The following is a 25,750-nucleotide window of genomic DNA, read 5'->3' on the forward strand; positions in this document are numbered from 1 at the left end:
TATCATTACCTTTTCATTCTTCCTTTTTTAACTTTTCCTCTTCAGTTTTGTCAATTTCATCTGTTTACTGACAGGAAAAATCCAGAACAGCAGTGTCATGGTCTCGGAATCTGATTTCTCCAGTGAGGAAGAAACACTCTTTGTCAGCGGCAAACCCCAGAACGGTCATCTAAAGCCATTAAATGGCATGTCCAAACACCTGCGACCCAAACCAAAGGCATAGCAGCACACCTTGTGTGCACCAGCCAGTGGACTTTGCTTACTATTGCTGTGCTCCTTTCAGCTGCTTGACAGTACATCAAAGATTTTATTACTGTTTCACTGTGGCTGCTTGATGCTGCACATCATTGTAAAGAGAGTAAAACACAAAGACAGTCTCCTGCACAGTCTTGTCTTTGTGCAGGACCATGTGGGAGCGATTTCAAGGCTGTCACTGCTGGTGGTCTTCCTGTCATCTGTTTTCTGGCAGCTGATGGTGAAAATCGGCATTTTATCTGAGTGATTGAAAGAAAATCAAAAACTGTTAGTGGCATGTCATGAGAGTTGTTATATTTAAGCAGAAGGCGCAGAAAGAAAATGACCAGCTTTGTCATTGTTGAGCACCTGCTGTGTGCAGACAACCGACCAGTTTATAGGATGAGAAGTTCAGAAAATATCTTTGGCATTGAAGAGTTAAAGAGGAAGTGTCTGTGTGTGCTTAACGATCAAAAGATGATCAGTGACATGACGGCTCATAGGAACCAAAAGACAGAAAAAAACCAAAAAAAAGGGAAAATGCCTAACAAGCAGAATATTTCTTCTCTATGAAGACATTCATATTGCCTCTTCTTGAAATTCACCATAGCAGTACAAATGTGCTGTGTGTAAGTGTGCATTAGGGAGAATTTTGTATGAACCTGTTAATAATGTTAATAATGAAATATTTAGATTATGGACCATTGTGACTTTCACCCACCCCTACCCTTCATGTGGCGATGAAGACTCACTGAGGCAACAATGATGTTGGAATATCACCAGAGCAAGTGACAGAGCCAATGCATACATGATGGTAGATTTTGACATAAGTTTGGGGTTTTTTTGGGGTGCGGGGGAGGGAGTGATGGGGGGGCAGGAGTTAAAAAAAGAAAGGTTATGATGGTTAATCAGCAAAAGCTGAGTCCAGACCATCCATTATAGTAAGCTTTTGACTTTTGAAGATGCCCTTCACTGTTGTTGTGAAGGAGGTATAAGTGTGATATTTGTAGCAACATACTAGGGTGTTACAGGTTTGGTGGTGTCGTGTTATTCTTGGTAACCCCTAATCTTTGTGGTTGTGGGATGAACTGCACACCCCCGCGTGTTGTGCCACCTTATGAAGATAGCTGCAAACAGTTCATGAGCATGTGAAAGACTCAGCCTCTGACCATAAAAGGTCTTGTACATAATGTTTTGTATTTCTGTACCTGTTAAAAAATGTTGAGGACATTTTCTTTGCATTTATTCTGATGCAAATGCCTCTTGCATCATGTGGAGATCTCTCAGGTGTGTTACACAAATTCTGAATAATGGTGTTTGGCACAAATTGGGTAAGGAATTCCATGACTTGCAATAATATGTTTAATTCCAATGTGCTAGTGAAATTTATTTTTAAAAACGAAACTACACACACACAGCAAGTGCTTTTGAGTGGAATTTTGCATGTGTCCTTGTGTAGATGGGTGCATGCAGAGTTCGTGGTCAAGTCATATGCTTTCAGTTTTGTGATCATCAGGATTTTATTTAATCGTTATTAAAGATTTTTTCTTTCAAATTTTAATTGATTTCTATCATTAATGACTGTATTTTTTGTCAAGTCTTAATTGTTTGATTCTGTCAGATGAAGTGCAAATTGTGGAGGGGATGGTTAGCTGGACGAGATGCTATATAACATGGAATAACTTGTTAAGTGCAATTTGCTTGTGCAAGATGCTAGTGTTGGATAGAACTTGAAGCACATGGAAAATGTTTTCAGATTCTAGGTGGTGCTAAGATTTAGAGATATTTTAATGTTTTATTATTTATAACATTATCGCTTTAACAATGAATATGGCAGTGTATTTTGACAAAAAACACAATTTAGAGGTATCGCTATTTACTGATTCTGAAATACTTCTTTTTTGCTGTACTTAACTATGCTTTAGCTCAGAACATCCTGAAAAGTATTTTATTTCATCAATACAGCCTTGTGAGCTAATTCTGTATATGATTTTTTAAAATTTTATTAAGATTTGGGCTTTGCTCATCAGTAAATCTGAATAATAATGCATTAATCTCAACATTAGAAAATGCTAAATTATAATTAATGGAAATTTGACTAATAGGCTGTTACATTTTTAGTTTTCCAGCTTTTTCTTACACTACTCATGTTTCTGAAAGGGGAAGTGAGTATATGAAACCATCTTCAATTTGTTACTATTTTTGTATCGCTCAGTCTGTTTGCATTTGTGTGTGTGTGTGTGTTTTGTCATGGCGATCAGAAAAGGAAATAGATGCTTCAGTTCTTCTATTACACAAGGTGCATCCTGTGGAGGAACTTCCTAACAAGCTTAGTAACAGGACAAAATGTCAAATATTTTAACTAACATTTATGAAGATCCCTTGGCATCTTTCTAATTTTCAGTTTGTATGAAATCCATGACTCTTACCCTTACGTTCAGTACTTTGATTGTGCTTACACGTTCCCATTTTGTCATTTTATTCATTTTTGCCATTGAGGTCAGTATTTTGCTAGCTTGTTAAATAATATTCACTGACTTGTATCTTTAATTGCTGTGTTTTGAAAGAATGTTATACCATTGACAAAGTATAAAGTCTATTTTTTCACATTGCTATAAAACAAGTAATGTGTCTTTTGATGTGTACATTGGGGTAATTTAATGTGTACATTTTTGGTAATTTTTCTTTGATCAGAGTTACATGATTTTGCCAACCATTATCATTCTGTGCTAATTGAAATGTTCTTCGGCAATATGTACAGAAAACAATAGCTAAAAAGGGATCACTAGAGCATCTTTTTTACTACATTGTTTGTTTGTTTTTCTCCCTATTAATTTGTTTCTCATTTATTCATTTATCATTCCTGTACATCACACATGTGTGCACACAGATTTGTAGTTGTTTGTGCCATATATCATATTTAAATCTATAAAATTTATCTGATGCCAAAAATTTACCCAACAGAAATTGTTCAATCATTTCAAGTTTTTTTTAACAAATTATATGATCCAAACCAATTGGTGGCATGATGCAAAACTCAACCAACCAATCAACCAATCCTATGATCCAGACCAAGTATAAACATTTCATTCTTCTTTATTACTGAAAGGGTACACCTAACATTTATTTATTTCATGAGAACCTTTAAACTTGTTACAGCATTTATTAGCTAAACATTCCAGCTTGACATGTTTAAAGAAAAACCCTTATTGAACATCTGTGGTAGTTTATTGTAAAATAATGTTTTCTTCCCACTTGGCTAGTAGGTTGTCTTCATCTGACTTCCTCAAACTCTTCTGCCCTTCCTTCCCTTCCCCTCAGTATATTTTTTAAATTTATTTTTATCTTATCCTGTCCTACTAGGGAAGAGCTGTTTACAGAACAGATTGTTGAAGTGCATTTGCATGCTAGAAAGTATTGTTATTTTATCCAATTTTATTTAACATTTCTGCACTTCTGGTGACCTTTCTAGAATTATTTTCCTAGTAGGTAATTGAAATTTTTATTGCAATTTATGGCAGAAGGGAGTTACTTGGCTTGTCTGATACATCTGTAGCAGAGCAGTTCATCTGTCAGTTTACACACACAACCTTTATCTTAAATCAAGTTTCAAGTTTCAACATAGCACTCAGATATTAGAAAGAAAAGTATTTTTAATTTTTGCTTAGCTTTCTAGGCTTTCACTTGTTAATCTCATTTAAATTTGTCTTTTCTATTTTCAGTTTGTGGGAAAAGGATGAGAACTTGCTTTAAAATGCTTGACTTTAAATCCAGCAGTGCTTTCTGCTTACTCTTTAGAAACAATATTTGTCATGCCTTCAGTATTCCAGTGAAGCTGTAGACATGAGTGCAAAATGATATTTTAATGTCTTCAGCATTCCAACATAATTCTAATGTTTTTTGTGTGTGCATGCAGTTACAGATCTGATTTAGCCTGAATGTAAAATCTTTCATGACCAGAAAGTGCAGGGTCAGGCAGTTTCATATGGCTTTGTTTTGTTGTTGTTATTTTATTTATTAATGTTTTACTCTGGGAATGGGAGACAAATTTGCTTGAAATCATCTTTTAAGGCTAAGTAATCTTCAGTCCTCTTTCCCTTTCTTATATTTTTCTGTCTTGTATTTATTTTCTCCTCATATTTTTCTCTCCATGCATACATATGCATATGCGCATACTGTCCTCCTCTCTCTTTTTTTTTTCTCACACTCACTCAGAAGATTAGCTAATGATGGGGGTAACATAAAAGTAGGAAATGTTATGTCTTTCAGTGTGTGTGTTTAGAAGTGTGTATTTGAATGATGGAATGTTTTAGCTGGCCAAGTAGCTAATAACAATTCATTGTCCACCCCTGTTGCTTTTGTGTGTGCCAGAACTTGGGATCCACTTACTGGACTGCTTGATAGTGAAGTAGTCAGTGCAAGACATTTCCTGTCAACTGTTGCTGTTTACATATTTATACTGGTGACAAATACAGGTTCATTTGATTACAAAAACTATTTAATGGGCTTGTGTGTTCATGTGTTTGTGCCAACACAGTAGATATCTGTACTTGTATATGTAAACAAATGATGTGTTAAAACACTAGCCATTCAGATGCAAGACAAAAGAAAAAAAGGTTTCAAGAGTTTTTAATTGTTATTAGGAGATTCTGCGTGTATTTTATTTTATCACAGCACAGGTGTACACATCAGTTTAGATGAGGTTTGTGTAATCAGACTCAGAGGAACAAACAAAGACTATTTTTTCTACATCATTTCTGACTGGGGACTGAGATCCCTTCAGCTTATTACAACATGCTTTCACATGTGTCACGGGAGTGTTGTTCTAGGAAAAATAATAGTTATCTTGATTATTTATTCTTTGCGGAAAAGCGGTAATAAGCAGCGACTGCTTCCCGCACATGCATGATGGAATGCTAAAAATCAAAATATCTTTAATTGCTGACACTTGAATGAATGATGACAGGTCATTAATGTATGAACTTGACGGGGATCGATGTATTTTAACCTTACATTCGAGCTGACTGTCTTGCGAAATTTAAGGTTGAAAGTGTTACAGGCAATTTTACAAGTACAATAATCAGTCTTCTAACATCCTGTACCTACTCATTAAGTCCTATGACCTTGTCTTCATTTTCTTAGCAGCACCGCCCCTGACGTCTCTCCCTGACTTTCATAGTCCCAATCACTTCTTTCAGAGGACAGTACTGACTGGAACTTAGCCTGAGCAACTATGATGGTAAAGAGTCCGTGCCCTACTTGTGACCACAACAGTGGCCCTGCTCAGGATCAGTGCCCAGGCGACGACACCCGCAAAAGCGCACGAAATTCACCAAAGTCGCTCAAAGCTCAGATTTTAAATGATTTAGGAACACAGTAGACTTACTTCAATTTAGTGAGGTGCAGAATCAGAATGAATACAGGACGTTATTAGGAACTGTTTATTAACATTAATAGTGGCGAGACTGACTGTCGATGTGTTTCACAAGCGCGTTTTACGGTGAATCTGGGACTTGGTATATCTCGTCTTGGAAGGGATTTAATGTAAAGTGTGCAGCATTCAATGTGGGCATGACATAGTTGATAGGAGGACGTGAATGTTAACCACGATTGATGGAATGTAAAAAGGAATTGTAAAGTGGGTATAGGGACAACCATATCTCTACAAGGACAAAATGCTACACGTACTGAAGAAACAAGCATTGCATATACATCATTCAGACACACGTTACCACAGTTGAAAAGAGCAGCTAACTGAAAAATCAACTGGGGATAGTCTCACTTACACAGATGGTTGTTATGGCGACCCTTGAAATGTGACGGCTACATACTAAGGCTGCCCCCACACTTATAAGTTCACGTGCTGAGCAGGTCTTTCCGAAAGCATACTCATACCCGGCGCCTCATTACGTTCCACTCCAACCCTCAATCCCAATCCTGACTCCCGTCAGGTCACTGCCCCCTTCCTTAACCCGTAGACGGCCCAAAAACTAGTCCGTCAGTGGCCATGCTTCTCCTTTTCCATGCGTTCTTCCAGATGTTGGACAGGCAGACGGTGGAGTGGAAGCGGTAATAGATGCCCAGCGGCACGGAGATGTGGCTGAAGATGGACCAGGCGCTTGACCCGTAAAAGAGCACCTGCAGGGGGTTGTGCTCAGGTTTCTGTGTCTCGAAGGTGTTGATGATCCACATGGCAAAGTTGCTCAGCAACAGGAAGGTGACATATTCCCTTCCGGGTTTCTTGCGCTCCTGACGGGAGTCTGCAGCTGACATGCGGTCACCGGCCAGCATGAAGATGGTCTGAAGAGTGGCCTGCAGGATCATGGTGAAGTTTGACACGATGGTCAGCGCTGCCTCCGGGCCTGGGACGTTCAGAAAGGCGGCGATTAGGCTAAAGATGTTGAAGGCCAAGAGGCCAGTGTAGCCGAGTAGGATGAGGATCTCCTCCATGTCGGACTCGTGGTTGCTGTGAAATTGCAGGTGTCGCATGCGCGCGCAGGCCAGCACGATGGCCACCGTTGTTAGGATGTAGATGATCGTCTCCGACAGATGCGTCAGAAGCAGCGCCGAGAACTTGAGGTCGGGCTGGCTGACCATGACGTAGAAGGCGATGATGGCGATGACGGCGGCAACGGTGAGGAGGATGCCCAGAAAGAGGCCGCGCGAGGAGCCCGAGCAGTCCACGCTCATCCTCTGGTGCTTAAGCTGTTCTTCCTCATTCATCTCCTCCGCTGCTGGGCGCTGTTTGATGCCGACGTTGTTCCACATGACGTAGAGAATGCCTGCAAAACGTAATCACAAATACTTGAGTGGATTTTAACGTCTGTCTCTCTCTCTCTCACACACACACACACAGAGCCATAATCATGACCACAACAAAATTAATTTTTGTGAGTTGTCCATCCGAACGAGACCTGCACTTGGTACCTCGTGCGAGTGTACTGTGCGAAGGGTGTGCGTGTACCTACCGGCGCACATGATGCTGTACTCGATAGTGCACGGATACAGGTAGGGTCCGGCGGCCTCCACAGCCTTGCCCATCATGTTGCTCCACTGACACTTAAATTCCGACATCAGCATCCCGTCCCCGCCAGTTTCCGCTCCGCCAGCTGTTAGGAAATGTAGCGTCGCCAAGTTACGAACTCTTTCTACATCATGTTCTCGACTTCACTTCTAGTCTTAGCGGTAGCATAAACTGTTTAACAATGTTAAGCGATAGTAAATCGTTGCAAATCTATGCTTTTCAAACTACTCATATATGTTTTATGAACCCTCAATTACTTTTTAATTCTGAAAAGAATATGCACTAAAACTCTCCGACAAGAAAAAGAAACTCGTGAAGTCCATACACCCACAAGAATGAGCACCATTTCCACCTAAAACGATGGTGAGATAAAATAACGTGAAATGTTATTGTAATATGAAGACCAGCATACCAACAATTTATAATTACAGAAACCCGCAACAATGCCAGTAACCTGAGATATGGCTATTCTCAGAGTCCCAATACTCTGGTCCTACCTGCATGCAGCTTCCTTCCCACTGCCATGATCTTATCGGGTATGGTGCTGGTGCTGAAGTTGGCGAGGGCCGAAGCCCCGTGGTCGCTATCATGGCTGGCGTGGTCGTCTTGACTACCGTGGCTGTCGTGACTGTCGTGATCGTCATGGTGACCGTGCGCATGGATCTCATGAAGCGTCTCGACGACGATGGAGCGGAACCAGACGCAGAGGTTTGTGCTGGCCATGTGCATCAAACCAAATCGGGCCACTTTCTTGTAGCGATGCACACACATCTTTGACAAAACCAAGGTCGTGGTGTCAGTGAACAAGATGACGATTATGAAAAAATATATAAAAATAACAATACAACTTTATTTGTCCTGTTTGTTCGCATATGGCAGCAAAAATTCTAGAGGTCTTTTGCATCCACGCTTAACAAAGCGCAAAGCGTTTCCCTCACGTTTGTACTTCAAGCCTTATCTCAGAGTTCATGAAGACGGAGTAATAAGCTCTACCTTCGAGTTCATGAAGACGAAGTAGAGCTGCGAAAATGTGAAAATGAGATGCAGCAAGGGCTTAACGGCCAGGATGGGGTCGCTGCATCCTTCCTTGGCGGACACTTCAAAGAACTTGCCGAATTCTAGGCCACTGTGGATCATTCCGCCGATGCCAAAGCCTGTTAAAGAAAATAACAGACTGACAAATTTCCAAACTGACAAAGTCAGATCAGTAGCAAATGCCATATCACTACGAGAAATTGAGCAAGTCATACCAGTAAAATAAAAAAGAATATTTATCAAGCAAACAATACAACAAAAAGAAAAAGAACGAAGAAACAAAAGGTTTGAAACATTATATATATATATCATAGGCAATCACCCTAGTCATCTTAGTCATCTTAGTCTGCGTAAAGATCGTGAATAGGGCCGTTCTGATGTATAAGAACTGTTGTATAAGTAAGAAAGATTAGAGACAAAAACAAACTGAAAAGAAAAAAAGACACGAAAACGTATTATCTGATATATATATATGTTTGTGTACAGATAATGTCATTGTCATAGATTGGGCCAAGCATCAGATATACACATTACGGGGAGGGAAAATGAGAGACATCTAACCATATAATGTCGAAAATGATAAAAACACTGTGTAAATAAAGCAGTCTTAGTTTGAGAAAATTCGTGAAAGAAAATAAAAAAAAGAAAACCTACCCAAAACGCCCAGTCTCAGGTAAAAAGTTCCAGTGTGGTGGTTTGTCTCGTCAAGGGACACCATCCTTTTTCGATACTTCGTGGCTCTCTCACTATCTCCCCTTGCCCACGAACGTGCCCAAGCTTTGGTGAACGAAAGAGAACGAGAAAGCGTGCGGGTCAGAAACTCTGTCTTCAGGCGGTTCCGTCTCAGCAAGTAGATGTACACATAGACCAGAAAGATGACGCTGACGACGTACAGGTAGATGTAGAATGCCTGTCAAGTTGAACAATTTAGTTTGCAAATATAGAGCAATGCAAGCTTGTAGGAAAAATACTTTTTTTTTAAGATCAGCAGACGATCGATTCCTATCGATATAAGGCAAAATCTGATTGGTTAGACCTTAAACTTTCGCACATGCGCCTCAGTCTTTACTTCCTCTGTTTTGATCGTCTGCGCCGATAGTCCTAAAACTGCTAAATGCAGCATTTAAGAAAGTAATAATTCGATATATATATATGTACTGTGTTCCAGAATCTGAAACTGCAAGCGAATGTAAAGAATGTGCAACTACATTTCACTGCCAACAGATGAAACTATTGCTGGTAAGTACTATAGAGTCCGGCAGATCTGAAAAGGCCATTCTCTCTTTCACACACTCGGCGAGAGAGAAAGAAAGAGATGTTTTCAGTAAACGGTAATATTGTACCAGGATCTCGAAGGTAGAGATATAAAGATCTGCGATGTAATTTAAGGGATGGTTTAAGCTGTTCTTACCCAGTAAGGGGCGAGGACTAAACGGAAAAAAGCATGTCTTGCTTACCTCTCGTTAATAAAGAATTCATTGTCATATTAATATATTATTAGTATATTAATTAAATGGATAGATGCGAATTTTTTAAAAGAAATTGATGCACGTTTAATAGCTCAAAATGATATATATCATGTAAAATTGAAGCTTTGAGAGAGATATATATATATACCTCAAATACAGAATTGTGATAGCTTTTCACGAATATTTCTGTGAGTGGAATGACTGCTCCGAGTACCACGATGAGAATTCCATACAGCCCGGACAGGATCAGAAAGAAGCTGTCCCTGTACAAGAAAAGCACTGTAGTATTTCTTCAACCTAGTGTCACAACATGTGACAGATATCTGTAATTTATTTCTCCCACAAGATGCATTTGATTGCAAAATATTTGTTATGGCAACGTGTTTTAAAATGATTGCGTACAAGTTGTTCAATCAGACAAGCGGTTGTTTGGAGGTGGGGGTGGGAAAAGACAATTAAGGAGAGGTCAAATGCTTTTCTTTTTAACTGAGGTGAATACGCGACTTCCTTGTGTATATACATCTGAGGATTATTATATTTTGTTATGCATATGCGATGAGGTGATGTAGCAGCCTGTGTATTTATAGCCTTCCTCTGTCCATACAACAGTTATATCCCAATCCCACAACGATCTTTCTCTATCTACTAGACTGCTACTGGTGTATAATCTCTGCGAACTTTTTCCGGATACTATTTTCTGATCGCGTTTTCAGGTGGTATTATAATCACCGATTACTTCTAAACTCTCGCCAAGAAAATGTTTAGGGGGACTTCTGTTCTAAACTATACCCTTCAACTCACCCCCTTTCTTCCAAAATTCTGTATGTATCCTGACCTTTATCGAAGTGTCATAACGTCGAGACACGCTGTCGCCCTAAAATTTGTTCATTGTGATGTCTTCATTGCGGATTAGGATAAAACTGGTCATACATATAAGGAGAACTCGTGTCCTAAAAAAAGGTAGCAGTTTTATCAATGGATCGAAATCTAGACTTACATAAGGAGAGTAGGTAGGATGAACGAAGGGACACGATGGGAAAGGAGGGGATGGGAGAGAGATAAAGAAATCATCACAAGCAGGACTCACAGGAGAGCAGCATGCTTATTTTTATCATTGCGACGCATTGCGCCTCCATGACCGTCATGTCCACCATGGTCTTCATGTCCGCCATGGTCTTCGTGTCCGCCATGGTCTTCGTGTCCGCCATGGTCTTCGTGTCCGGCGTGGCCTTCGTGTCCGCCATTACTGTCAGGTCCGCCATTGTCCTCGTGTCCGCCTTGTCCGCCATGATCCTCATGAGTGCTGTGATTAATGAGCTCAGTCTGTGGATCGTCCGTTTTTTCTGTAGACAAAAATGATGCAATCAGTTGATATTATTGAAAGGCTTAGTATGATAAGCAAGAAAAGAAGTTACAGCAACTTATAAGCCCTCAGCTTAGACGCGTTAACGACAGTGGAGAAAGAGAGAGTCTTGAAGAAATAAAGCAGTGGGAGGAAAGACAATGACGATAAAACCTTAGAAGAAACCATAACGACAGACTGTTAGAAAGAGGAACATCGAAAAAACTAGCAACAAGTTCCTGTTGTAATCGTACAACTGCTTTGGCTGAACATGAAGCGCTTGAGTTCTAAAACAAAAATCGCTGGGGTTGAAGATACAGCTTTATATTGATACTGGGAAAAAAAAATTCCAGGTCTCTCTCTATCTTTTACACATACACACGCTGGCAAAACCTCTGGGTTTTTTCCGACCTTCAAACTGATTTTGTGTTATTTTCTATATGCCCGCTGTGCACTCGTGCATCTTGCCTGCGCTCTGATATGAAAATACGTTTAACCTCCATTATGCAGACAACGTTTTGTCTTATGGCAGTGTCCGATTGAACCTAGGGTCAAGTACACGAGTAGTGGGTGGGTTCAAAGTCGTCAGTTATGCTTTCAGCTTCTGCTCGGCGAGCACAGCGTTATCACACCTTATGCTGAGAGAGCTAATTTATTAACGATGGAGGAGGGGAGTAAATGACAAAAGTTTACTCAAAACCAGCAATTCAATACCACAGTAAATAGACACTACCCGTTAGCATTTTTTTAAGCCCAGCGTCGCTAGTCACGTAGATACCGCGTTTCGTTAAATCGTTTAACAAGCAGAAAGCAATTTTCAACCAAAGAGACAACCGGTTGGTACTTTAGTCTTACACAATTATTATTATTATTATTATTATTATTATTATTATTATTATTATTATTATATTATTTATATAGCTCAGAATCATGCTCATATGTACTAAACCTTGACCAAAAAATCTATGTTTATGTACGGTATACGAAGGAACAGAAAGATGGGCAAAGATGAGGATGAAGTACAAAAGACGGAGAAGACACTTAGGTAACAGTAACCATGAAAAGTTAGCTAAAAAGTAATCAACAAAGGGCATTTCAGACTAATCAAGAGTGTGAAAGAGAAAACATGTTAGTAGTAAACTATATTTAGGAGTATTGCACACGGAAAAGATTATTTTAATGCACGTTTTAAAGACTCGGTGATGGGTAAGGGGTGGATATGAAAGGAAAGAAAGTTCCACGGCTTTGCTGCATCATTTGCGAAAACGCCGGTGACCATAAAATATGTTATTGCTTTGGTGAGAGGAGTAAAAAGCGAACGCTAGTCAGACGAAGAGCAAAGGGCTCTGGTAGGGATGTAGGGAAGAGAAATTTGGAGATATAGGCAGAATAAGTCCCTTCGAAGAAATTAAAGCAGAACACCGACAACTTGTACTGACTGCGAGCACGAACGGGCAGCCAGTGCAGAGAATGAAGACGAGGAGGGACATTAAGTACTCTCTGGCAGTGGGCTAGAGCTGAGAAAAGATAGGGACGTCATATTTTCATATCATGCTCTCCCACCGTAGGGAAGAAAATCGGCAACTGTGTGTTTAGAAAGCTTATATCTTATGTTTGTTGCAGAAACTGGAGCAGCATTTAGCTACAAGAGATCTAAAATCCTGTATAGCAGCGAAAGATGATTCACTAGTATATTTCTCAACTAACGAGATTCTTTATTCCTTCACCTTCTCGTGGGTCTTGAGATACTCAAAAGTAAGTTATCCGTATAACATAGAATGTAAAACCCATATAAAATCAAATATACACATCCACAATTTTGTAATATTGAATATACATATTTTTCTTCTATCAATACACGTCTGTGATGTCAGCATTGTCATTATTTTCTGCATGTTAATAAACTTGTCATTGTTACCACTTAAAGGTAATACTAATGCTACTGAATATACATTTTAACAACCGGGAAGATCATTGTACTCAACGCCGCTATGCATAAGACTAATGGGGTCATCATGACTACATGTATATCACAGTGGCGTAGGAACCAGGGGGGCAGCCGCCCCCCAAGAAAATACAGGGGGGGGGGGCAGGAATATCTTTTGCCCCCCCCAATATTTGAGAGGTAATTCCTCACAAAGAGCAAAGAACAGAAGAAAGGTAGGGGAACGTAGAGAGGAGACGGTCATCACCGTGCGAGTGCGAAGGCCGTTCACTGTCAGCAGGGAGTTTGCCCCCCCCCCCACGCCAAACATCTTCCTACGCCACTGTATCATACTGCTGGAAGGTCTTTACTATCTTTTTGTAGTCGATGTCTGTACATTGTATCAACAGGGTATTCATTAGACATACATCATGTGTAAAGGGAACTGACCGGTACCACTAGATTGCTCAGGTAACAACGACAGCATTCAAACAGGTAATCAAGCAGCTTGTGCTGTCTTTTGTGCTGACTGCATCTGACGTACCTTCTTCCTCTGTTTCGTCGAAATTCTCTGGTCTGTAGAGTAACACGTTGATGCGACCAATCGGGGCAGAATCTTTCCTGTGAATGGAGACTCGCTTGAGCATGTTTCTGAACACATTGGAGCCTCGCCTTTCACCCCCGACCCCTCCGCCGCTGTCCACACTCCCTGCTCTGGAGTCGCTGCTGCCTCGCACCAGTTCTTGATAACGCTTCTGAGATTAAGTTTCGTTTGTGGTGATTTGGCCTTTTTCAATGTCACTGTGCTCCTCTATGCTTGCCAGAGGCGCCTTAGGAATGAACGAAAAAGACTCGGCTGCGTTTCTTGGCAAGGACAGTCCTGTTTGCGGGTCGTTGGACCATTGGTTCCTCGGATGCTACAGGTTGGGCATTACATTTTGATATTTCTGACGCTGTCTCTTCAGAAATATATAGTTTCTCTAACGGAGGTGATCCAGAAACAGGTGAGGCGTTACATTCTGATATTTCTGAAGTCAGCAATGTTGACTTCTCTGATGACAACCGTGTTGAATCTTTGACGTCGTCGTCATCCTGGCTGATGACGTGGTTCTCTGTAGAATGGTCTTCCATTCTCGAGTCGTTATTTCTACTCCCTCGAAAAAATGTCATAGGAATAAACGAGGAAGACTCATCAGCGTTTCTTGGCAAGGAGAGTCCTGTTTGCGGGTCGCTGGAGTATTGTTCCTCGGGCGCTGTCTCTTCAGAAATATGTATTTTCTCTAATGGAGGTGATCCAGAAACAGGGGAGGCGTTACATTCTGATATTTCTGAAGTCAGCAATGTTGACTTCTCTGATGACAACAGTGTTGAATCTTTGCCGTCGTCGTCATCCTGGCTAAAGACGTGGATTCTCTGTAGAATGGTCTTCCGTTCTCAAGTCACTATCTCTACTACCTCGAAAATATGTCATATTGATAAACGAAAACGGCTCGGCAGCGTCTCTTGGTAAGGACAGTCCATTTTGCGGGTCGCTGGAGTAATGTTCCTCGGGCGCTGTCTCTTCAGAAATGTATAGTTTCTCTAACGGAGGCGATCCAGAAACAGGCGAGGCGTCACATTTAAATAGTTCTGATGACAGCCATGTTGAATTTTTGCCGTCGTCGTCATCCTGGCTAAATACATGGTACTCTGTAGAGCGGGTTTCCATCCTCGATTTACTATCTCTACTCTCTCAAAAAGACGGACGTACTCACGTTGTCCGGTAAAATGTTGACCACTATTTAGTGGAAAGGAATCGACAACGTGTGACGTAATCAGGTTGTCCAGTAAGCTGTTAAATCAACGCGTGGAGCTGCTGAATCAACACGTGTGACGGAACGCAGACGAAATCACCGCAAGCAGTCAGAAATAGTTTTTTGCACGAAAATTTTTAGGCAGCTTATATGTTCTGTGAAGAAGAAAAACAGTTACTATTGTAAAGTCCATTAAATTCTCAGATTCTCATCTGTCTTTTTCAGTGGCCATCATGCTCAACGCTGCATCCAATGATGACGGAATGTTTATGTTAGAAAAATTAATTTATGCTAGGCGGTTGCCTTTGCAACAAAAACAATAATTCCCTTATCGAACAGAGTTACTACGCCAAGATTCTCCTGAACGGACTGGGATGTATCTGTCTGAACTCTTCAGTGTGGCAAGCACATAGCACATCGCGGTAAGGCCGCGCCAATGACTGCTTTTGCCAGTGTTTCGCGCTGTAGTGCACTGCTAGCGACCTTGCGACTCCTCCGCGTCGGCAGACGATAAAGTGCATAAGGTGTGATGAAATCCGAGATGGCAAGATTCACTGTTCAGCTCGCCTTTTGCCGCTCGAGCTTTGTTAATCTACCTTGGTCGCGCTGGACAAATAGGTACACTTCACAGACTTGAAAGTTTTAGATGACTGCACTGGTCATTCGGCATAGCCATACGGTCATTAATTTAATTTTTTTAAACGTCAGATATAGATTCCTTGCCCACGAATAGGTCTTCGGCTATGTGCCAGGATTTTTTTTCAGCTTGTTGAAACAAAGCTGCTGTCAGATGATGTAACTCAACAAGGAGAATGTCTAACTCGTTGGAGGGGGTAGAGGGTAGTGTCGTAGACTGCGCTGAACCGATGTTTGTTTGTGAGGGTTAGGAATGCATCTGCCAGGTCATCTGCCGTCCATAGTAGACACAGGGCAATGTGTAGCAGGCTAGAGTCACCTTCTAGCACACTTTCCAGCTGGTGTCAGTGCCTGGGGACTGAAATGGATATTGCTTGGCTAGTTACAAGAGCTTAAGAGGCATACTGAGGAAGTTAGTAAGGTGTAGTGTGACTGGGTGTGGATAATCAACAGTGAGAATAAGCGTGTCAAAATGATGGGTAGGAGTTACTTCGGGTATGTTCACCTCAGATCTGGAGTTTCGCTCGTAAGCCAACCGTACCTGGCGTCGGGATACGTGAAACCTTTTATTGGCTTTCCAGGCACGTGCATGTCACGCGACAAGGAAGCCGAACTTCATGGTCTGTCGGTCATGTCCTCATAGCTTGCTGTGGGGGGAATAGGGTCACAAAGTATTTAGTCTTTCGATGTCACTTTCACACTTCATACTTCTGTTCAGTGAAAGAAAAATTAAGTGAGCGTCCATTTTATACACTCGTGCGCGTAGATTTTCCCCCTGATTTAACGTTATCTTTGTTGCTAAAACCTGCTCTGATAGCAAAAATGTCAACGTAAAGGCATGGTTTAGACTTTATGAACAGTTAACGAAAAGACCCTGAAAAAAACCCACTATAAAGTAACCACATTAGACAGTCTGAAAGAACCACTGAGTATTGGCGGTAATCTGGTGAATAATCAATTGCTGTTTTCTGAGCAGAAACAGGTGTTGTCATAGCAGTGGTGAGAAAAAGTTTGGAGCAATCGTCTAATCGAAACTGGATTCAGTCGTTATTTCAGAGGAATATCAGGCCAGTCCTTGATCATTGTCGTAATTCTGCTGCCAGCCCTGTACTGCTACATAAGCCGCATTCACCATGGTAAATTTAAGGCACCTAAAATAACTTGGCTAAGTGTTGTCCTACCCGAATCAGTCCAGAGCAGCACAGTCCGGATTACATCAGTCAGGACAGTTTGTGTACAGAAAAACGTATATGAATGAAGTTAGTAAGATGCAAATATACCAGCAGTAAGCACTTCAGACGGAGAACCAAAGCGATACACTAACCTTTGAAGACGTTTTCGGGGCAGCTATTATGGCGACTGTTATTGGCACTATCCATGAAGAATTTGATCTTCTCCTCCTCTGAAATTATATGTATATATAAGCAAATTTTGTGACCCAGCTAAGATAAGGAGAGTTTCAAATATTTCATGTCTTTTGTAAATCACGAGCAATTGTATTGATGCTAAAACATGGAGTGCTTTTTAACGCAAATACTAATCTTACTTTAAGCAACAAAATAAGTTTGGGTTTTAGTCCAGACACAAAATGTAAGTTTGTCTTAAGACAGAAATAACCCAGTTGTTGAAGTAGTATTTAAGTCAGGTATATGTTTTCTCTCATAGAGTGTTTCTAATTCTCATGACATTTTAACTCTTTGGAATTTAGATAATACAGTTGATGCATGCTCATTACTATTACTACTGATAATTAAAGTCAAATAAAACTAGTTTTGACTGGTTCTGGGCTTAAGATTGTTGGGTAACATAATGATTATTACATATTAGTGTTATTCAGCTATGACGGACATAGTAGTGTAAGGAGAGGTCAACGCACTACTTTCTCGAGTGACGATGAAAAGTGTCATGTTCGTCAGGCTAGTTTTGAGTGTTCTTGTGCAGACCTAAGGACACAGCTCTCTGTGAGAGAGAGAGACGCGCGACAGGTGCCAGGCTTCAGAAACATTACTGCCCTTTAATGCGTCCTCTTGAGGTACACGTAGCTTACATTTCACCCTTATTAACTATGTAATACTAACTTGGAGTGGAAATCAGACCCTCTCAGAGAAGGAAGGTGGCTTGCCGATAAAATTTTCAGACAAAAAGTGGCACGCGAGCTAATATCATAAAACGACAATCAAAACTCGGGAAAACATCGGGACATGTCATTGACATGAGGTCACGCTTGCTTGCCGTGCGCCGTTCTGGGCAACTACGTCACATCTTTTTGTGGCAGTAATTATTTAAACGGCTAAACATTCTTTCGAATATACGCAGCTGTTACTGCCAATGCTGTTATTGGTTGGAAAGGGTACGACATTTTAATAAGCACTTTCAGCATCTATGTGCTTAACAATGAAGAAAATGAAAATAAAGAAATATTGAGTAAGCTTTGTGACCTTAAAAAATTGCTTCAACATTTGAAGCAGAAAATGGTTTATTGGCAGTGTAGTAGAAAGTGATAGTGGTGGTAGAGGCATAAGAGGTTGCAGTACTTTGTGGATTTTTTTTTTTTTTTGCCTGAATTTCAGTGTGCCCTCTAATCATTTAGAGAATTAAAACCGATATGTAGTAGAGCGCATCCCTTTTAGCAAGCTGCTTCTTAGGCTTACAGTAGGCATAATGATCTAAACAAATAATCTCTGTTGTACGACGAATATTGGCAGGAAAGTTATAGCGCTAGCTGTAATAGTTGAGCATGTTAGATTCCGTGAACTGACATTCATGCGGGTAACAGAAGACAACTTGTAGAGAAAACGTGATCTTCATTTAAAGCGTACTTTTTTCTTAATTCTCTTTCCAAAATAGTGCATGATACAGTGCACATAGCTGACGACACTGTTACTTCAGTATTTTCCTTACACATAAGTTAGAGAGTGTTTTGGGAGAGTACTGAAAATAGACTGTAATCAAGTTAACTGTAGTAACGATCAGATTTTGTTTCATTGTTTTTCGTCGTTAAACTACATTTCAAGGCGGTTTTTTCCGGTATGTGCGTAATTTCTTTCGTAAAAGCTTCCCAATTGAGTTTCGAGTGCCTGCTAAATCACCTGCTTTCTTGCGTCTTCAGGATGAAAATGTGTGAGAAAGAAGGTGTCCGATATGTATACATGCTGGTCACATATGTCGATCATGGCGCACCCCCTTCCACCTCATCCACACTGTTACCGAGGTATCGACTTTCTCAACGTGTGTAGTTTTGTATTTTAGAGTAAAGGTTCGCGGGCTTTTTCTTGACCGTGTATACTACGCAGTCTTGTCAGAAATGGAATAATAATGATGACATAAAGACGGAAAAGCGATACTTTATTTCTTGTTATTCTTGTGGCTGTGCTGAGTTTGATGTCGTTATCAAATGTCTGTGGCCACGCGTGTCGTGTCACGCGGGACGGCTGCTCGATTGACTGCCACGATTAAAGTATAATCGGTCCCTCGTATTTTTTCGTGTTTTACGATTGAGATTTGGTAACAGAGCAGCTTTGATAAGCAGGCGCAACATTCACCTGTTGGAGCTGAAGCAATATCGTGCTGTACAGCCGCAGAAAATGCTGTAAGATAGACATCACACTAATCACTTTATGCACTAAATGCATGTGCCGAGTAAGAGTCAGTTGTTGTTTTCCTTTTTTTCTTTTTTTTTTTTTTTTTTTCTTTTTTTCTTTTTTTCTTTTTTTGGCCACTCAGTTCTGAGCCAACCCCTGATCGCAACTCTGGCCATTTCTCGATGATCTGTAAAGCTCCCAATAAATAGTATCCAGCTATCCTCGCCACCCTTAAATGTGTGGCTAACAGGGGTAGTCTGGTGAGTGATACGCTGCTTTAGAGGAAGACGACGACGGTGTTGATGATGCTGTCTATTGTTATATTCTCATAATATCTACAGTACACCCTGATAGTGAGACGTAGACTGGACTCACTTTTTTGCCCTTATGCGATGTAGAGAGTGACTACAGGTTGAAAGAACATTTTAAAAACAGTGACATTGCGCGAATGTTTTGTATTTATTTACTTAATGACACTTTAAGATTTAATGCCTTTCCTGTGCCACTGCGACAATGTGACTGGTTTGGTTTCCTTTTTTTTTTTGTTCTTCCATTTTAACACGTATCCATGCACACTTATAAATACATTTACTTACCTTCTCCGCTTGTATGGATGGTTCCGTTCATCGTAGAAAAACGCCCGTTCACTAATACCGTCTCCCTCTGTTTGCGACTTAACTGCTCCACCTGACAGCAAAGTGAAGGTAGTAGTTATCTCGTTACATTTCATTATTTGATCGGTTATTTGAATGGTTTTTATTATTTTATTTTTAAAACAAGAAATCTAACTAAATTACTGCTCGAAGAGACTGTAGGATAGGAAGAGTGTAGTTGTTGTGTAGTAGCAAGCGCGACTGGTGAAGTCCTTTCAATGTGTGACTATATTGACATCACAAACGTCTACTTGGACCACAAACATTTGCAATCATTAAGAACGACTTTACGAATTAGACATAAAGAATTAGAATTGCTGTTTTCTGCAAACAGTTCATTGGTTGATCGATTAAAAGATTTTAAAATTGATCCATACAATTATATAAGGCATACACACAAATACACTAAGTGAAAAACAGTATAGCAAAACTAATTTCATCTTTGCAAATAACATCAAATATGTTTATCATTATCATCATTGTAATCATGTGAGGGATTCTAAACTTCAAGGTTCATGATATTAAAGCAAGCACGCTTAAATGACTTGTATGCCACTACCGCCTCATCGCCAATTTAAACGAATGTCACTTTGCCTTTCTAATAAATTAAAAATACCCAGAACTTATATTACGAAACTTAAAAATAAGAGCTAGGAATATGACTAATTTTTGACCTGTTAATGATCTTTATCTGAGTGTATGAGAAGCGTAAGTTACTGGTAGCTGCGAGTACAGAAATCCTCATCAAAATACTAATGTCTCAAGATGCTCTAAGTAGAAATAATTTGAGTCTCACCAAGAATCGAAACTGGTGTGACTGCAGAAGGAAGTGAGAGGTGTTTACAGTCTTCCTTATCGGACAGATGTCAGGCCAGCAGCGAACTGGATAGATGTTGCAGAGGACACTGCAGAAAATCAAGCAAAACCCTCTACCGGGTGTTTTGCCCAGGAAGTGTTGACAACTGCATGGGGTATATCGTACGCCAGATAGTTGATACTTACGTACCTTAGATGCACGAACTTCACCTTAGAGCTAGTGGCACCACAGATTTGCTTCTCCTTTGAAAGCTTGGAGGCGTGGCTACGGGCACGAAAATGTAAGGATGAGATATGAAATCAGACAAATGCAAATGACTGCAGGGCAGAGCTGAACCGCCCGTTCGACAACAGACATCTCAGATTCCAAGACAGTGCGTCACAATGTCAAGGCCCAGAAGAGATGATTAGCTGACGGAATGACCGTCTCTGAACAGTACCTGGGTTGCCTTTCTAAGTCTCTTTTCACAGCACTCGCCAGCACTCGTGCATGATCATAGCCCCCTCCCTCCAAGCATCTCCCCACCCATCCTCAGACTTACCCAACCGTTTCTAGTTATAGCTCACATGCTCTCAACTTTCTCCCCACTCCCTTCTGTTGTCCTCTCTCTCTCCCCTAGCTGCCTTGTTCTGGTCATGCAGAGTTCATCGTGCCCCGGTCCAGCGAACCTGTACTGACTGGCGGACAGTGAAGCTGCCGGCGTCTGATCTCAGAGACTCACATTCCTTGTGTAACCCACGTACGAGCGGTGCACGGCTCTGACCCCAGCTTGTTTAGACGACTCCAGCGTCAAGGACAAAAGTCTTGAGTAAGGACATGACCATACTGAGGTAGTGGGTAGAGGGTGTCATGATAATCCATAGCCGAGAGAAAACTGTCACTTATGGTCGGAGGCGTGACATCTTTCAGTGGAAAAATTTCCAACACGTCAGACAAATCTTGCAGACCCACAACGCCGTACTAAGGGAGACCATGGTACAGTTGGGTCACAGATGTGTCAAGCAGCACATTTAAGGTTTAAAGACCTTAAAAATATGCAGTGAGGTTTATTAGCCAGGGTGTATAACGAAAAATTATCATGTCCATGGGTATGTAGTCGCCTCCGTTTCAACAAGGCCATGTTTAAAAGCTTTTCACTTTTCACCACAGCTATTTTAAGGAAAGGATCGTGTTAAAAAGGTTATATCAGTTTTAGTTTTGGTGCTAAGTGTTTGTCACTCTTACTTTACTTGTATATCTACTGGAATACGGCTACCTGCTTGTCACTCAGATGTTTGATGTTCAGCAACAAGGGTATCAATTTGTAGAAACCAATAAAACATTGGAAAGGTAGAAAAACCACAAAGGAAAAGCACAGTAGTACTAGAAAAACTGCTAGCAAGCTAGGGTGTACGAAATAATTCTTCAGTGTACGAAGATGTGTGTGTGTGTTTGCATGCGCGCGCGCGAAGGTTTAGGATTTGACCTCAATGGATGAAGCGAGGAAAGCAGATAGTACTTCCAAAACGTATGCAGGCGCGTGGTTTTATAAGGCAGAAACCAAATACCTGTAGAATGTATGGCAAGCTTGGATTTTAGAGCAGAGCGTAATATGACATGGCATGAAATATTCTACTGAACATAGTAAAATATTGGGGCAGAAGGGAAATATGTCATCAGGACAAAAGTCTTTAGTAAGGATATAAACGTACAGAGGTGATAAGAGGTCTTGGGAAAAACGCAGTACATAATGAACAAGCGCTGGAATAGTCAGATAAATCATTTTGTTCGTTTTGAGGACAGCAGTATATATGATAAACAATTATAAGTGGAGTCAGTTTTGGAAATATTACCCCTCCATAAAACGTCTGATGAAGCTTTCACAAAGAGATTTCCAGTATGCATTTAATTTAGACCAGAGTAAGCTTTCATAAGTTTTATTCATTTATCTTTGTTTTGTGACAGTGCGCAATGATAATTTTCAAGCGAGATGACTTTCTTGTCGTCTTCCACAAAAAGGAAGACGGAGATTGGAAGTTCAGGTCATATATATTATAATAATAGTTTCGGGAAATATGACATGAAGCTCCAATTTCAAAAGCAAAGTACCAGCATCTCTGGCAGAAATACTCGCATACTCTACTGGTTCTCTAAGGTTATTAGCATATACAGGTGTGAATTTGTGGAAAGAAAGAAGCAAAACAGATTCAGCTGTTCTAGTTAGTGCTTTTGTTGGTCGTATGGTTTGACGATTTGCAAAAGTTGTTACAGATAGAGCTCTCTGTGTGTGTGTTTGTGTGCGTGTGCGCGATGTGCGTGTGTGTGCTTGTGTGCCTGTGTGCACGTTCGTATATGGAAAGCTTTGTTGCGAGGATATCGTAGTTTTGATGTTCACCGTAAGTGTTACACAACTCTGTGCGTGCTTACAAACTCCATCTCTCTCTTAATCACCCAAGCATAAGTAGCTTTTTTTCTCTTAAGTGTTTAAGCCTAATGTAAAAAAAAAATCGCTCTTTCAGTGTGAACCGATGATCGCTTTGTAGAGTACAATGCATTTGCTGTTTCAGAGCTCATCACCCTATCCTATGCATCAGCAACAGAGCTTATTAGTGGCAGCAGCTATTGCTCTAAAAACCTAAATGGATGGATGTACGAAGAAAGACAAACACAGCAGAAAGCAAAAGGCAGATAGACTGGATTTTTCAAACCAATTGAAGGTATATTCCCCCCCCTTTTTTTTTTTTTTTGCTGTCGTAAATCCTAGACCTCTATCAAATTTAACTTTGTCGTAATTACTGTAATTCTATCGTATTTATTTATTTACCTCGTGCTATAATTTCTTAAACTTGATAAGCTTGATAAGCTGTTCTCGACTACATTCTAAATCCCCCAAAGAAGCATCAGTTTTTAAAATTAGGTCTGACATCAGAATAATCAGAATAATACTTTTTGATGAAAACATGCACCCACTAGGCCAACATTTTATCTATTTATCCTTGTGAAAGGAAACCGTTAAAGACGCGGGTGGATATGTTGCATCTTAAGTTTAATTTATGTAAAAACTGACGCGGCGTGCGGCTCGTTACAGCGGAGAAAACTACAACTTTTGATTCACGAACGCTTGGCTTCCAATAAATTAAAAAAGGGCGTGCAGTACACCAGACCCTGCTAGGCACAAAGATGATGGCCTGTCACCTGGTGCTTCAAGTTTCATTAGCTAATCTGCAAACAAAGACTCATAAAGAACAGTGTCCTTCTAATGAGAAAGGATGGTTATCCGTAAATCGCCTAAAAGTTTAGCACACAGATTCATTAGTGTAGTGGCAGTGATCTACTTTACAAAGGCTGAAATCTAATATCATTTTGCTGTTAAATACGTATCTGGTTATAACAAGTTGCAAAATATTATGCGGACTATCTACGTCTCAAAGGTATTTTATGGATATTCTTTTTCATTCTTCGTTTGGATAAAGGTGGATAAACAAGGGCCACAAAATAGCGCTAGGTCCTAGCTGGATTGCTAACGCGAAGTAGTCTGCTGAAATTCCCCAAAATAGCTTACTGCTACGCTTTATTAACCATCTAGCACAGTGGTGGGCAATTAATTTTCCCAAGGGGCCGCATGAGAAATTGGGATGGTTTTAGAGGGCCGGACTAATACAGTTAACTCAGTTTTACCCAATACTGTATATATATATACTGGCGGGCGGGCCAGCGGGCGGGCCGGTCAGAGACAGGAGGCGGGCCGGCCTTTTACCCAGGTCTGAATTCTAGCATATGCATAGTGACTATAGTGATCATACTCTGCTCCAGTCAGCTAAAGCACGGAAAGAACACGTCCTTTCAGTAAAGGGATCAGTGTCCGAGACGAGGACTGGGTCAAAGGTTTGCTTTGCTGTCAGGTGAAAGGGGCGTTCTACAAATGTAATTTATTGTCAAAGAGGTTATATATCTTAATTCCCGCACCCCTTTCACATTCTCTTCACAAATGCATCCATACTTTCAGCTTTAACATTTTAGTCATACATCAGTGCGCTGTCTTAAACGTCTTGAGGATCTATCCAACATGTTACCTAAACTAAGTAATAAAATTACTAGAGCGCAGGTCGTATGGTCAGGACTAATCCGAGGGACAGTTTAGGAGGTAAGATTGTTCTTCGTCCAGTGACCTAGCCGTGACCCAGCCGTTCCCAGTATCCTTGCCTTTGAGAATTAGAATCTCTAACCTGAACCTGCATGACTGACATTGCGAGAATAAAAACAAATGGCAGCATTTGTATATCTCGTCCACTGTCTTTGTGAAGCTGAGTTGCTTAGTGTGCTGAACGTCCTATATCTACATTGTAGGTGACGTACTTGTGACCTGGCCTAGCAAGCTGACAAGAAATTTAACTGCTAGCAAGGAAGAAGGACGAGATTACTGTGTGCTGTCCATAGACTACATCACTTGGTGATAGTTGTTAGCAGGGGTTGTTGGCGGAGTAAAGAAGGCTTGAAGAGAATTGGTTTGTTATTGGTAAATCCTCGCTCGAATAGCAGAAACGGACATTTATAACAGCAAGGGAAAGGTGGCGAAATCCCATACGTCTTCCATGGGCTGTGCACTAGACGTCCTGTACTGCTCAGTTTTTATTCCTCGTTCCGTCGTTCCTTCGTTCAGCATAAATTAGCCCTTAAACGACCCTAGCGGGTACGACAGGATTCTTGGCCTCACAAAGAACATGTAAGTGGTCCTCCATTAGCTTAATTCTCGCAGTGTAATGAGACACGTGATGCTTTATACAGTTCCTTCCTATATAAGAGCTGTTGTATGTTGTTTAGCCTGCACAGTCTTTTTTTTCTTATTGTGGAACATTTGACCAAGTCAGGCACAGTTTCTGTGCAAATGTCACAGAAAACCAGTGACTTTGGAGCTGACGCTCGAGACTTTGGAACTTTTGTCAACATGCTAAGCTATAGGTGACGATAGTTTGGCAATATAATAAAACTTCGAGGGACTTCAGAAGTTTGACGCTTCGGCCTTTCGCGCAGTTCAAAACTTAAACTAGAATACCCTGTTTTTTAGAATTCTTGTCATATAGTGTTTTCTACACCTGCTGTAATTCACATGCTTTTATTTGTCTTCAAACATTCCATTGCAGCTGGAAACACTATTTTGCGTTGACAGTTCACTTTATATACATTTTTTCTTTCCGATCGGATCCTCGAAGCATAGTTTCCCCACCACAGAATCCAGATCCTCACTTGGAACGCAGAAGTATTC

The 25,750-nt window shown here is 40.7% G+C and overlaps 2 protein-coding genes and 1 long non-coding RNA gene across 4 annotated transcripts in view; 2 read left to right on the forward strand and 1 right to left on the reverse strand.

Moving 5' to 3' along the window:
• LOC112562486 (dyslexia-associated protein KIAA0319-like protein) overlaps positions 1–4,731 on the forward strand; it is a 30,470-nt gene extending 25,739 nt beyond the window's left edge. Inside the window, exon 26 of the mRNA XM_025235767.1 lies at positions 75–4,731. Coding sequence (XP_025091552.1) covers positions 75–223 — 149 coding nt within the window. The 3' untranslated portion in view covers positions 224–4,731. The remainder of the gene's footprint in view (positions 1–74) is intronic.
• A 116-nt stretch (positions 4,732–4,847) lies between these two features.
• On the reverse strand, positions 4,848–21,112 carry LOC112563377 (proton channel OtopLc-like). Of its 2 annotated transcripts, none has more exons than XM_025237316.1 (10): positions 20,488–21,112; positions 19,635–19,725; positions 16,782–16,859; positions 10,850–11,105; positions 9,911–10,025; positions 8,948–9,203; positions 8,252–8,412; positions 7,756–8,029; positions 7,203–7,343; positions 4,848–7,016 (listed from the first exon to the last, which is right to left on the reverse strand). In XM_025237316.1, the coding sequence occupies exons 2-10, from the start codon at positions 19,663–19,665 to the stop codon at positions 6,202–6,204; spliced, it is 2,127 nt and encodes a 708-aa protein (XP_025093101.1). In that variant the 5' UTR covers positions 19,666–19,725; positions 20,488–21,112; the 3' UTR covers positions 4,848–6,201. The 2 variants fall into 2 exon arrangements, with proteins under 2 accessions (XP_025093101.1, XP_025093102.1); XM_025237317.1 differs by lacking the exon at positions 20,488–21,112 and adding an exon at positions 13,573–15,815 and having other exon boundaries at positions 19,635–19,698.
• Positions 9,210–25,721, forward strand: LOC112563381. Its single transcript, XR_003099017.1, has 3 exons — positions 9,210–9,532; positions 23,055–23,204; positions 24,835–25,721. It is a non-coding gene; the product is annotated as an uncharacterized LOC112563381 (long non-coding RNA).
• Positions 25,722–25,750: the final 29 nt, after the last annotated feature.

This window comes from Pomacea canaliculata, linkage group LG4, assembly GCF_003073045.1.
Source record: "Pomacea canaliculata isolate SZHN2017 linkage group LG4, ASM307304v1, whole genome shotgun sequence".
Taxonomy (NCBI): Eukaryota; Metazoa; Mollusca; class Gastropoda; order Architaenioglossa; family Ampullariidae; genus Pomacea; species Pomacea canaliculata.

Coding starts and splice junctions, on each gene's coding strand:
- LOC112563377 (XM_025237316.1), bottom strand. CDS start 19,665: ATGAACGGAACCATCCATACAAGCGGAGAAG. Junction 16,860..19,634: donor CATCCATACAAGCGGAGAAG/GTAAGTAAATGT, acceptor ATATAATTTCAG/AGGAGGAGAAGATCAAATTC. Junction 8,030..8,251: donor TCGTCTTCATGAACTCGAAG/GTAGAGCTTATT, acceptor GTTTTGTCAAAG/ATGTGTGTGCATCGCTACAA.